At 39.9% G+C, this 14,465-nt stretch overlaps 1 protein-coding gene across 13 annotated transcripts in view; it reads right to left on the bottom strand.

Annotated features, from left to right (window-relative positions):
* Window positions 1-12,902, bottom strand: part of ATG10 (autophagy related 10) — a 259,908-nt gene extending 247,006 nt beyond the window's left edge. For 5 of the 13 annotated variants that reach the window (XR_006218746.1, XM_042989415.1, XM_042989395.1 and 2 more), the window contains exon 1: window positions 12,653-12,896. Coding sequence is in view for 10 of the 13 variants with exons in the window: in XM_042989415.1 (XP_042845349.1) it covers window positions 12,653-12,742 (90 nt within the window). In the remaining 3 variants the exon portion in view is untranslated. Of the gene's footprint in view, window positions 1-10,324; window positions 10,404-12,600; window positions 12,620-12,652 lie in introns of those variants that run through there. The other 8 variants (XM_042989439.1, XM_042989430.1, XM_042989435.1 and 5 more) reach the window with 5 other exon arrangements.
* Window positions 12,903-14,465: the final 1,563 nt, after the last annotated feature.

Raw genomic sequence — 14,465 nt, 5'->3', positions numbered from 1 at the left:
ATTTAGTATGACCTATACAAGCATTTGTTCACTCATACAACAAATATATACTTAATATCTATGGTAGGTACTGTGTGTGGTGAAGGTTAGATATACAAAATGAAAAATATGTATATATACAGCCCCTGCCTTGTATGAGCTCACACTGTAATAAAGGGAGATAAGCAATAAAAATCGTTATAGTAGAAACTCCCTTAACCAACTTCCATTCAACCAACTTTCCAGGTTAATCAAAATAGTATCCATCCCCTCAGTAAAACACTGACTGGTGTCTACAACATTCTGATCATGAAGCACCTCCTTCCCATCAGTTGAGTTTATGTTAACAAACCACATGGGTATATTATAAATACTACTTTAATTAAATACTCCACAAACCAAACCAATAAAATATAAGTAAAAAAAATAATAACTCTTATTTCTATGATTTAATGCCTCAGAAAGACTTTATAACAGTAAGTCTCCATAAGAAAAAGAAACTATCATTGAAGTAGGTATGGGCAATGTAACCGAAAAAATCGGTGGGGGAAAAACCAAAAAAAATGGTGGGGGGAAAACCATACAAATCTAGGATTCCATGCTCAGATTGCTACATGAATGGCTTGAATTCTTTCTTTTAAACCAAAATTGGAGGGGCTCCTGGGTGGCTCAGTCGGTTGAGCATCCAACTCTTGATTTCAGCTCAAGTCATGATCCCAGGGTTGCAGGATTGAGCCCTGCACTGGGCTCTGCACTGAGCTTGGAGCCTGCTTAAAATTCTCCCTCTCTCTCTCTCTCCCTCTCCCCTGCTTGTGCTGAAAAGAAAAAAATAAAATGGAAATATAGAGGATGCATTCTGGGTTCCAAATTAATGAAGGAAGAATGAATTCCAACCAATTACCCATACTCAAAGAAAATCCCTTAGTCATACATGAGACAACTGGCAAATGAATGTATTTCTGTTCTAAGTATTTTTCTTAAGTATTTTAACTCTAGCTTTAATCAACGTCTTCAATTAATTGCTCAACTCTTAATTCTCACAGCACTGGAAAACAGGACTTCTATTTAAAGTACACACAAATGATGGAGTCCCTTATAAAGAGGGGATAGTGTGGGAGGGTGTGTGGGTGGGCATGAAGATGAATCTTTAAGGTATATAAGAGTTTTTGTAGAGCAGATTGTCAGTGGGTGAAGCACAAGGGTTAGAACAGTAGTCTAAGCAGGAAAAATGGTATGAACAAAGGCAAGTTAGGGTGTAGAGAACACTAAGACTGATCTCAGAAACATGATGCAGGAAGTATAGAAGGTATAGGGAGATAGAGATAGTCTAGTCATATGCAAATTAAACTTGGCTGCCCTCTACTGGAGCTGAAAGACAGAGTGAAGGCCTCAAAGATACAAGATGGAAGAGTTCTAAACTTCTTGAAGGGAGGTTTGTGTGCCATGCAAGAGTTTGGACTACAAGGTGGTTGTGATTACCTTCAGCAATAATCAGTTCACCACATATGGGAACCAGCAGGGAGCTGCATTGGGCACACATGCAAAGCTAAGGTTTTGCTGGGTGGATTCAGTGTATGGATACATATAGAAGAAGGAATAGAATATGCTAGTGAGAATAGTTCAGAGTTTAGGTAGGAAACATACCAAAAGAAGACTGAAGGGGCTATGAAAATATGGTAGTATCAAAGAGTATTAAATACAAAAAGGGCTAACAACAACCATAGTGAAAGGAAGGAAAAGGAAGCCTAGGAAGACTATGAGACTTTAGAACTTCAGGAGAGCTTACCAAGTTTATAAAGTAACTTAGAGAAGAAGGTCACTGGAACTCAGTAAGTTTAGATAATTATGAGACTTGAAGTGCCTGGGTGGCTCAGTTGGTTATGCATCCGACTCTTGATTTTGGCTCAGGTCATGACTCTGTGAGGTCGGGCTCTATGCTGACAGCATGGAGCCTGCTTGGGATTCTCTCTCTCCTTCTCTCTCTCTGTCCCTCCCCTGCATGCTCACTCTCTCTCTCTCTTTCTCTCACTCTCTCAAAATAAATTAATAAACATTTAAAAAAAGAAAAATATGAGGCTTATGTTTGCTGTTTTCCACATGGATACTGAAGTTACTTAGAATTATTTGGAGAGCTGGTGGGGGTGGAGAGCTCTTTAAATAAGGTGGAAGATCAAATGAAAAATTTGTAAATGACAAGGGACAAATGGTAGGAAATGGAAGAGCACAGAGATGATAAGTGATACATGGTGTATAATCCTGAGTTCATCAAGAATAAGCACTAATAAACATACATGTGATCCTGATGAGTTAGAACACAGCCTTGGATTCCTCCTCAAGATGGTGGTAAAAGTAGCCAGTAGGGACAGTATGTAAGGAAAAAAACAAAAACAAACAAACAAAAAACCTAGCTTGCTATGTCTGGTGGAGCTGAATTTCATAGGATACGAAAGTCCTCAAAAAGAGCTTCCAAGGAGCCTCAAAGGAGCAACGATATTGACAAGAGGCTAGAGAAGCAGTGACCTAAAATTGGCTCTGGGGTAGGTAGTGGAGGTTACCAGCAGTCTCCATACCCTGAAATTTATAAGGTGGAGGAAGCAGCAGCTTCCACTCAAAGAACTTCAGTTTTTGTTTGTTGTTCTTTGTTTCAAAGCCAAGTTTCCTTTAAAACTAGTTAGTGGAAGCAATGACCTGTGAAGATGTTAACGTCATGTGATATGTAAGTGTGAAAACTGATCCACACTACATCCACTCGGCACCCCCACCCTAGAAATTCACAATACACACTGTGGTGGGGAAACTACTAACTTGGGGTTTCCTGACGCTTTTAACCATAAAATTCTTTTTCTGGGAATACTTAATTTACTTCACAGAATGTAGTAAAGACAATAATGGGTTTAGGATTTATATGTTTGTTTATTGCAGATGTGTGCTCCTGAAATCACAATGGAAAATCTGAGAGGGTAAGAAAACAGTGGGAGAATAGGTTTGGGAAAAGAAAGCAGCAAGTACAGGAATGGAAGTACATAAGAGACAATAAAGTACCAGTACTCAGTACTTCTACTGAGGCAGTCATCAAATGTTTCAGGTATGGATGAGAGATCTCCGGGTTACATACCAAATCCCGGTTAAGCAGCTTCAGTGCATACACAAGTTGAGAAAGTGATACCTAAGAAAGAAGACACTAAAAGGAAGAACGGAAGCCAACTTAGCAAAGGAAGGAGGCAAAGGAACAGGATGCACAAAAATCTGAACGTAAGGGAAAGTCTGGTAATAGAAGAACTCTTGCTTAACTGAAATACAGAGGTAGAAGAGAGGTACTGAGAGAACTACTGCTGATGAAGACAGAAGAGCCTGGTACCCTGAGGGCTCAAAAGGGTGTTGAAAGTGGGGGGAATCTGATCATATTTGCATTCTGGCTTCCAGGAGGGACTACAGGCTTTGCCTGACTAAATGAAGACCAGTTGATAGTCTCTAGCAATAATCCAGGAAAGACAAAATGATGCTAAACAGAGCCAAACACTGGAGGTACGGTAGAAGAGGGAGGGATTCAAAAGACATTTTGCTGGTATACTCATTACAACTAGTGATCTTGATATGTGAGGGATAGATGAGAGAAAAGATTTAAGAGAGATTCCCAGCTCTTCACCCTAGGTAGTGGTGCACTGAGCAAGAGCAGGTTTGGGGACTGAGATGGGCTTAATTTAACCACACTGAGCTTGAGTTTAAAAAGCCTGTGGAATAACCACGTGAAGGGAATCTAGCAGGCATTTGGAGATGAATCTGGAATTCAGAAGGAAAGAGAGAGCTGGGCCAGAAATATTGATTGTAAATCAACATTACGTAAACAAGAGAACACATATGATGACTCAGAGAGAGGATACAGAACTAGAATAGGGAGACCAAAAAGGAGCAGTCAGAAAATTAGGGGTTTTTTTAACTATATAATGACCCTGACATATATTGAGATACTAAATCAAACAAAAATTGAATGTAATTCATTTAAAAAAATACTAATATATTTTGGCATATTTTATAAATTCCAAACAAGCCCTTATTTAACAACAAAATTGAACTAAAGTAAAAACACTCCATTCCCTAAGCCCCCCCCCCCAGTTACTTGAGGTTTACCTAACTATTCAAAATGTTAGTTGAAACATAAAATTTCACTCAATAGCCATAGTTTATCTAATTAACAGCTCTGTGCCAGTAGCAAGATGACAGCACATCAAAGCACCAATTAATATTTGGTTGAATACTTTTAAAATTATCTAAGGACTGGGCTTTGCTGAAGGATGTTACATATAATAATACATACACTTATGGCTTGATTACAAAATTAAGAACTATATTATATTAAAATGATATCCATCTCAATTTGAATCATTATATCATAATGAAATATCACTGAATAATTATTGTCTCTTTGCTCAAGTAAGAATATTTCAACTTTCTAAAAATGAAAACATAATACAATCAACTTTTTTTTTAATTTTTTTTTTAACATTTATTTATTTTTGAGACAGAGAGAGACAGAGCATGAATGGGGGAGGGGCAGAGAGAGAGGGAGACACAGAATCTAAAACAGGGTCCAGGCTCTGAGCTGTCAGCACAGAGCCCAACGCGGGGCTGGAACTCACGGACCATGAGATCATGACCTGAGCCGAAGTCGGACGCTCAACCGACTGAGCCACCCAGGCACCCCTACAATCAACATTTTTATATACACTTTTCAAGCTGTAATACACTGGTCTCTACCAAGTTTATAGACTAGTAGAGGCAGAAATGGGAATATTAGAACTTCCTACTATGAGATGCCTCAAATTATGGCCAAAAATGGAAATAACCACAACTGCAGCTTAATAAGCAAAAATGGCAAGAATTTATTTTGCAAATATAAAACCTTAGACATGTGAACTTCCTCGGTTTCCAGACGTAAGCTTAAAAATAAATTCAGACTTGGGGCGCTTGGGTGGCTCAGACGGTTAAGCATCTGAGTTCGGCTCAGGTCATGATCTCACAGTTTGTGGGTTCAGGCCACGCATCAGGCTCTGTGCTGACAGCTCAGAGCCTGGATCCTGCTTCAGATTCTGTGTCTCCCTCTCTCTCTGTCCCTCCCCCACTCACACTCTGTCTCTCTCTGTCTCTCAAGAATAAATGTTTAAAAAAAATTAAAAAGATAAATAAATAAATAAATTCAGACTAGAGGTGACAACAGAACACAAGTGAACTCTCTCTCAGTAAAAACACTAATTCCAATTCTCATCTCATCCTAAACAATGAACCTCTCATTTCTTACTATAAATAAAAGTTAGAAGGGAGTCAGAGCTCTTTCGTGCCATAAAATGTAGGTTGTTAATACATCTATTTTGCTGGAGTCTTACTCCTGCTGGAAAGCTATTTGATTTTTTTTTTTTTTAAGCTCAAATAATCAAAACCTTTTTTTTTAACTGCTTCAGCAGAGGCTAAAGATTGGGAAGGTAGAATAATTTTTCTCCCCATCAAGTGAAAGCAGTCTTTCTAAACTAGGGGTTAGCCCTAAGACTAGACAGTGTGAAGAAGCTTATTCTGCTGCTATTAAATATCTTTTCAGAAAAACAGCCCCTGTGAATTCTAATACTGTGTATAATCATTGCTCAAATGATCCTTTTTAGTTAGAAACAATTTTTTTCACTACCATTTTCCACTTTTTTCATGTGCTTTTTAATCTAATGTGCGGGGAACTGATTGGTTTTAATTTATTTTATTTTAGTTTTAGTTTATGTCAAAGACATTTCTTTTGATGAACCTATAAATCAATGTACATTAGAATCAAAGTGAGACTAAAACACTTAAAGAAATATAACTAAGTTTCCCCAGAACTCAAGATCATTTACAAAAAACGTGATTATAACAGAATATACCATGAATACCTTTAAACATTAAAGGTAATTTTTAACTAATACTAGGAAACTTCCTCTGTATTTGTCCCTCCCTGCAGCAATACCACATTATTATAAATTTATATTTAGACTCTTTCCAAAAACAAAACAAACAAACCAAACAAAAAATACATGTAATTACTAGATAGGGGTGTTAAACTGAACCCAATACCATTATAAGAATTTGGTTTGAATTCATTTAGCTAATCACTTACCTAGCAAGGCTCTTGGGTAGTGGTCCTCAAATTTCAGAGAGCAAAGAAGCAGTCAGGGTACAAATTTAAATGTGGAATCTAAGGCCCAGATCAGGGAGATTACCTGATTCTGAAGGCCTCCAAACACACATTTGTAGTTAGCACCAGAGATAGTTTCCAGGAAGAAGTATGTTAGGAAATTGAGACAAAAGACGGATGGTTTTGATATGGCTAGCGAATGACCTGGATTTCAAGGCATTTGACAGCCTGGCTGGAGCACAGCAGGGATAGCCCTGGTAATCCAATAAATAGCATGGGGAAGCAGCAAAAGGGAGAAAGTTTGGTTCAGTCTTGACAGCCACTGACCAGTGAGCCCAGCACTCCCTTCCAATTTGGAATGGGCTGGCTTCCAAGCCCATTGGTGATTCTCTCTCAAGGCAGTTTTCTCTCAACAATATAATGCTCATGACCAGAGCTGGAAGGTAAAGCCAAGTGGAGCACTGCATGCTACGGTGTAAAGTCAGCCCTAGGTAGCTGGGGGGACAGGAGGAGCACTCAGAAGAGTGCGACCTTACCACTACCACTTCCTCTGTAAAAACTCAAAAAACAATAAACCATTTCAAATCACACAAAATCACTCCCCTTGTTATACACACAGGACAGAAAAATGAGAGTAGGAAAGGAAGGCCTCTTCTGAGTACACAAAGATCTGTCATTCATTAATTTGACTGTATCTTTGAACACTCTCCTACCTCACAGGTAGAGGAAGAGTGCTGCCTTACCTAGATGTAGGGAGAGTGGTGCAGAGAGCTTGCTCACTCTGACCACAGTCAGACAGTCCCTACACAAGTCCCTCTTCTGTCAAGGTAAGAAAATCAAGAAAATCAATAACAGTATGGAACCAAGGTGACGCTCTTGCACCATAAGAAAAAAGAACACTGCCATAAAGAGAAAGAGAGAAGGGCACCTGAGTGGTTCAGTCAGTTAAGCATCTGACTTCAGCTCAGGTCATGATCTCACAATTCGTGGGTTCGAGCCCCACATCAGGCTCTGTGCTGACAGCTCAGAGCCTGGAGCCTGCTTCAGTCTGTGTCTCTCTGTCTCCGCTCCTGCCCCACTCATACTCTGTCTCTCTGTGTCTCAAAAATAAAATAAAAACATTTTAAATAATCAAGATGATTGTTAAAAAAAAAAAAAGAGGAAGAGAGGAAGCTTGCTTCTGTGTTGGGCTTACACTGGGAATCAGGAGAAAACTTGGAAATTATCTACTTTACATTCCCAATTGAAAAAGAAAAAGGGAAAAGAAAAATACAGCCTCCAAAAGCAAGAGATGAGGGAGGGGAACCATAGCTGAGAGTGTAAAAGAAAGTGGATAAGAAAAAAACTGGGAGTTCAAATATATAATAATAGTAGAGATTTAAATTCTATATGAGAGGCAATACAGAGAAGTACAGAAGCTGGAAAAAATCTAATTAGTATTTTAACATATACATGTGAGTTGATCTCCTAACACAGAAGGAAAAGGACCAAGATGTAAACAAAGCATATTGATAGATTAGAGGACAAAGACCACAAATCCAACCTACAAATAACTGGCATTTCTGAAATGAAATCATAGGCAAACATACCACTGAAAAATTACTCCTGAGCTAAAAAAAAAAAAAAAAAAATCAAACATATTTACTTTTATAAATTGAGAGGATTCACTATGTTTCTGAGAAAACTGTTGGGGGAAAATATCTATGCCTAGAGGTAGCAGAGTGGAGTATCTTATTTTAAAAAAATAAAAAGGAGGGGCACCTGGGGGCCTCAGTCGGTTGAGCGTCCGACTTCGGCTCAGGTCATGATCTCACAACTCATGGGTTCGAGCCCCGCGTCGGGTTCTGTGCTGACAGCTCAGAGCCTGGAGCCTGCTTTGGATTCTGTGTCTCCCTCTCTCTCTGCCCCTAACCCACTCGCATTCTGTCTCTGTCTCTCAAAAATAAATAAACATTAAAATAAATAAATAAATAAATAAATAAATAAATAAATAAATAAATAAATAAAGGGAAAAAACAAAGATGCGGAAAAAAGAGTTTATCTACACGGGAACAAAAATTAAAGTAGCCTCAGCCATCTCTTCCACAGCAGGGAACACCAAAAGTTGATAGAGCAATGTCTAAACATCTGAAAATTTCTGACTTACAAGTTGCATCTTAGCACCTATAACACAGTCAGGCACACTGTAAACAAATAAAAGTTGCAATGAAGAAAAGAAAATTAAAAATTTAAATGAATTTATTTTATATATCTCTACCTATTGTACCCTTCTTCTACTTTCAAGTTTATTCACCAATTGGTCTTTTCCCATTCAAACAACAGATTTATATGACATCTAATCTTTCTGATACCAGTGTCATTATTTTTATAAGAAGATTATCATATTTTTATATAAAACAAGACTTTTCTGTAAGCACACAAGAGAAATTGATCCACCATTGGTGATGATTTGAGCTCTTTGTGCTTTTGAATACTGAGTGGGACTTGTAGAGACTAACTTGTCTGCATGTATGCTAATTAGGCCAGAACCAGGAACTAATGGTATATGAGTTTGACCAAAGTTATTCCACAAATAAGAAGATACAGAAAAAGTCGGTATCAGAAACTACAGACTCTGCTATTCTGAAAATAGATGATAAAGCCATATATTTTTAAAATATACTACCAAGTGCCATTAAAAAAATAATTGGTGGGGCACCTGTGTGGCTCAATTGGTTGAGCATCTGACTCTTGATTTCTTTCCATTCAGGTCATGATCCCAGTGCCACGGGATGGAGCTCCATGTGGGGCTCCACAGTGAGCATTGAGTCTATTTGGGATTCTCTCTCTCTTAAAAAGAAAAGAATTAGTGTTCAACATTTTTTAATGAAAGAAACATTCCCTTTTTCTTCACAAAGTCTTCATTAAAAACTAGATGGGGTAGCTGGGTGGCTCAGTCAATTAAATGTCCAACTCTTGATTTCGGCTCAGATCATGATCTCACACTTAGTGAGATGGAGCCCTGCATGGGCTACTAGACAGTGTGGAGCTTGCTTGGGATTCTCTCTCTACCTCTCTCTGTCTGCCCCGCCCCCGCTCACGCATGCTCATTCAAACGCTCTTTCTCTCAAAATAAATATTAAAAAAAAAAAAAACTAGAGGGGCACTATGTGGCTCAGTTGGTTAAGCATCTATCAATTTTGTCTTGGGTCATGATCTCACGGAAGGTTCATGAGTTTGACCCCATGTGAGGCTCTGTGTTAACACTGCAGAGCCTGCTTGAGATTCTCTCTTACTCCCTCTCTCTGCCTCTCCCCCACTTGCATGGGCTCTCTCTCTCCCAAAATAAACTTAAAACAAAAAACTAGATTAGCATACCTTCTTACTTCCACAAGCTTTCACTCATTCACCTGGCACCTGCAATATCCCAGCACTTTGCTGTGTGTGTCCTCATAGAAAGGAATGTCAAATGTTCCCTGGGAAAATCAAAGACTCTAAAAGAAGGAGTCTAGAAGACTTGAATCCAGTTCTTGAAGAATTGAATTTTGACACATGAATGAGGGCTTACCAAGTAGAGACAAAGTCATGTCAAAGAAATGGAAGAGCTCTTCAACAAAGGGCCTGAAAAGTTTGCTAAGTTTTAAAAATAAAGTGCCAATACATGTGCATAGATTGGGTAAAGCATAGGCTGATATGGTCCAATGGTTCCCAACATTAGGAGGGACCATTCTCAAAGAAGTTGTTTGGAAATGAGTGAGAACATAGTTGTCACAAATAGGAGGGTGTGTAGTTTGCTATTGCAATTTAATGCTCAGGGAACAGATACAAAGAGCATCTACAAGGTATGAGGCAGCTCCATAAAAATGCCAGATGAGCCCCCATTAAGAAACACTAGGAAGTGGGTTAAAAGTAAACAAAGCCTTGAGGTGCCTGGGTGGTTCAGTCAGTTAAGCATCAAACTTCAGCTCAGGTCATGATCTCATAGCTGGTGAGTTTGAGCCCTGCAGCGGGCTCTTCACTGACAGTGCAGAGTCTGCTTGAGATTCTCTCTCTCTCTCTCTCTCCTTTCGCCTCTTCCCCTCCCCTACCTCTCAAAATACATAAATAAACTTGAAAAAAAAAATTTAACGAAGTCTAGAAAACTAACCATAGTGTTTCTTAGCATATTTTTGAAATCTGAGATCACAACCTGCATTTCTGTCAATAAATATTTACCTCTAAGAAAGCTGTGTTTTTCCTGAGAAGTGGTATGCTTCTTTCTTTCCTTTGATCACCATGAAGCTGAGAACTTAGTCTATAGGAAGGTCAGGCAGTAGGGGAGTGGGGGGGAGGGAGGAAGGGAAGGAAAGCAGTTTACAGATAACTCCAAAATTCTATGAAGAAATTCCATTTAAAACAGTGAGCAATAAGAAACCACTGTAAGTTCTTGAGCTAGCATAGAGATTATTTTAAAAGTTTTCTCTGAAGGCTATTACATGACAGTGATATGAGACAACCTTAATCTTAAAGATAAACTTGTATTAGTAAGTATGTTCCTGGGTTCTGCCACCCTATAAGATCAGCACTTCAAGGACTGAAGTACCAAGCTCTTTAGAGGTACCTCTGGTTTTACAGTTTTCAGCAACCTTTCCCTATTCTGGATGCTTTTAGGTAGGATTTATTCTCATTCCCCTACTTTCCAATCCTTTTATACCCAGTCTGCTTGGCCCTGAAGACATTTGTTTTCAACACATAATCACTAAATAATCTCAATGGCACTTTGTTGTTGTTATAGTTCCTGACTGTGTTTATGATTCAAACACTGCCTCTAGGGTCCCAAACATCTCTAGGCTTCAAAGATATTAAGAATCAAATCAAACTCATATTCGAACAATCTACTTATATAAAGCAGACATACTTTTCCTTAAAGAGTTGCTTATCTTTCTCAGAAATGTATAAGCATTAAGACCTGCTATCAATTTAGAATTTGTCATAAAACGTTATGGCCATCTTGATTGCCTCATCATGTAGCAGTGTCTCATTTAATCCTAAATAAACAGGGAAAGGAACTGGCAAAGGGAGAAGAATGTAAGGAGAAATAATCTTGTAAGCCTACCTATATCCAAATGAAACCAGGGTAGAACCAGAAACTGTTTCCACTAACTTCCTCAATTAAAATATCAATAACAATGTTTAATTTTTGTAATTGCAATCCCTTAATTTGCATTTCTCAATATTCAACATTTCTTTTTAGATCAAATTTTCATTTTGTAAATGTTTCCTCTCATCCATATTCAACTCTTCAGAAGCAAGAAGTAAGGATTCTACTTGGGGTCCAATAATGTTGTTGAGGGACTATGTTTTTCAATTCTGAAAGTATAAACTTAAGCTTTTGTCACTAAAGAGTGAGACCACTGTTGAGGCCCCTGGGTGGCTCAGTTGGTTAAGCCTCCACCTTTGGCTCAGGTCATCTCAAGGTTCACGTTAGGGCCCCATCACAGGCTGGGTGCTGACCGCTCAGAGTCTGCAGCCTGCTTCAGATTGTGTCTCCTTCGCTCTTGCTCTCCCTCTCTGCCTCTCCCTCACTCGCACTGTCTCTCACAAAAATAAAAACATTAAAAAATAAAATTTAAATTTAAAAAATCGTGAGGCCACCATTAAATTGTAACTTTTTAAAGTTATAAACATGATTCACACAAAGTGAGCCTGTGGCAAAGATTTATTGAACTCCTGATGAAGGAGCAAGCTGAATGGGAAAAATTATAAAAATCTTGGAAATAGGGCAATAAAATCACAACCTTCAGGAGTACTTTTTCTACCAGTCAAAAATAATTTGCATCTCCATTAGACAAAAAAAAAAAAAAAAAAAAGTAACTGCTGAGCCTGGGCCCTAATCAATAACGGTCAAACAACGGTATAGTCCGCTAGATAATTAATTCATCCTCAGGTGGGCTTCTTAGACAAGGTTTCATTCTGAGCTATCCTTTTGCTTTTGCTAGAAGTTTATTATTTTTGCCATCATAAACGTGTATCTATAAACCAGCTAACTATCCCGTTCATGATTTGATATTATAAGCAGATAATTTGGGAAAAGAAAAATTGTTGGCTATAAATATTAACTTATTCCTCCTGATCCTCAATGAATATGAAACCCCTTCAAGTTAAGTGGAACTTGGACATTGAAATCACTGGTAATTTAAGACCCTTTGTTTCAAGGTCACACGGACAAAGACTTGCTATCCCCGCGCAGGCTTAAACACATGGTAGTAACCACCCACGTTGTCTGTGAAGGCTCTGTAGTGGCCAAAGAGAGCAGGTCACACTGGGTGCGCCCCCTCCTTCCCACTGCGACTCCCCACGCCCAAACAGAAGCTCGTCCCACCACCGCTGGGACGCGGCCTGCATTTCACTAGCAAGCGCCCGCTTCCCAGTCTTTTGTTCAGGGCTGGGCTGTTAGCCGCCCACCCGCACCCGCCCTTCCACCCCATCCCAGAGTACGATGAGGACCCTACGGTAAGCAGAGCCGGGAAGAGGCGGCCAGCCAAATGCTGTGGGAATACTCACCCAGCTCCGCTCGGCCCCTGACCCCGTCGCCCAGCCCAGGGCGGGCGGGGCAACGGGCATGGGGGAGGGGAGCCGGGGTGAGGTGCCCATCGCTCTGCCCGCTGCCGCCCAACCGGCGGCCTCAAGGAAGAGAATAATGGGCTCCCGAGGGCTACGGAGACCGTAGCAGACGAGCAGAGCCCACGCGCACAGAGGAACACCAAAAGAAAGGCCCAACCCTCCCTCGGCCACCGCTACCGAGGCGACCGAGTCAGAGCATGCGCACCAGCACCTTCCGCGCACCATGGGGCCAAGCTCGCGCCCGTGCCTGACGTCGCCAGCCACGCGCGCAGGGCCCGGGCCAGGGGGCGTGACCTCCCGGTAGCCCACTGCCACTGGAACCGAGGCCCCGCCCCTCATCTCACCGGCCGGGGGAACCGAACGGCTGCTTTGCGCTCCGCGTCCACAGAGGCTGCCCACTGGGGAGGTGCGGCAGGCAAACCCAAACCTGAGAGACGGGTGCCACATGTTTTAAGGGTCGTTCCACCCCTTCTCCCAACAAATAGTCAAATATCTGGAAAATAAAAGGGTAACGGAGAAAGGGTCGAGCAAGAACCTTCACGGAGGTTGGGGAATCAAACCGGCTAACACCCTAACATACATACACACACTGTAAAACTACTGTAAGCGCCACAATTAAGCACAGGCAGGACTACCTCCTTTAAAACGGAAGACCAAAGTAGAAGTTAGCAATTCGAAAATTGACAATAGTACCATCTGTGATACATATCTCAGGGAAAAAAAAAAAATCTAGCAGCAGAATTAAATTGGGGGTTGGGGACGGTGGGATAAAGAAAAGACCACAGAAAGATGTAGGAGTAACAGGGGTGATCGAACTGAAATACTGAAAATGCAACAGAAGACATCTGAGGGAAAACTAGCATCTGCTCCTTTTAACACAACAGAATTAAATTTGTGTGAAAAGAAGAGAGTAAATACAGGCAAAGAAGTGAAAGGAAAACCTGCCTTCAAACGTACAGGGAATGGTTATGATCTTGTACTACAGTTATGTAAGATATCACCATTGGAGAAAGCTAGGTGATAGGTACATGAGATTCTGTACTATTTTTGCAGTTTCTTGTTACTCTATAATCATTTCAAAATAAAAAGTTCTTAAAAAGGGACAGAACACCCATCAATAGCGATCAGGAAAAGGAGTTGACTAAAAAGGAGCTTGAGGAAATTTTGGGGGGTAATGGAACTGTTCTATACCTTAATTGTGTTAGTGATTACACCTGTCGTTTTGTTTGCCAAAACGCATAAATGGGATAGATTTTACTATATGTAAAATAAAACTCAATGTAAAAAAAGATACTGCCAAAAAAAAAAAAAAAGATACTGCTCGTAAATGAATTTCCTAACATACTTGAGCAACTGTGGATATAAATGAATAAGATAACTGCCAATTAAAAGTATTCACTGGCTTTTTTTTTTTTTTTTTTAAGTATAGGGCAATGAGTTCTGAGTGAGAACTTTAGTGGATGGGTGTCTCCTTCAGCTTTAAGCAGTTATTTGAAAAAAAACTTTCACATACAAAAATAAGAATGCATTGCTTGGCACTGTATTCAATAATCTAGAAACACTTCCATGCATCAACAATACCATGTTAAAAAATTATGCATTTGAGATTTTTTAGACTACTTTTAAGTGTTTATTTATTTATTTTGAGAGAGAGAGTGGGTGCACAAGAGCGGGGAAAGGCAGAGGGAGAAAGAAAGAGAGAATCTTAATTAAGTTCCATGCTCAGATGGGAGCCCCACTTGGTGCTCGATCC

The sequence above is a fragment of the Panthera tigris genome, chromosome A1 (genome assembly GCF_018350195.1).
Source record: "Panthera tigris isolate Pti1 chromosome A1, P.tigris_Pti1_mat1.1, whole genome shotgun sequence".
In the NCBI taxonomy this organism is placed as follows: domain Eukaryota; kingdom Metazoa; phylum Chordata; class Mammalia; order Carnivora; family Felidae; genus Panthera; species Panthera tigris.
The sequence above is the reverse complement of the archived record's forward strand: the minus strand, read 5'-3'. Positions and strand labels throughout refer to the sequence as shown.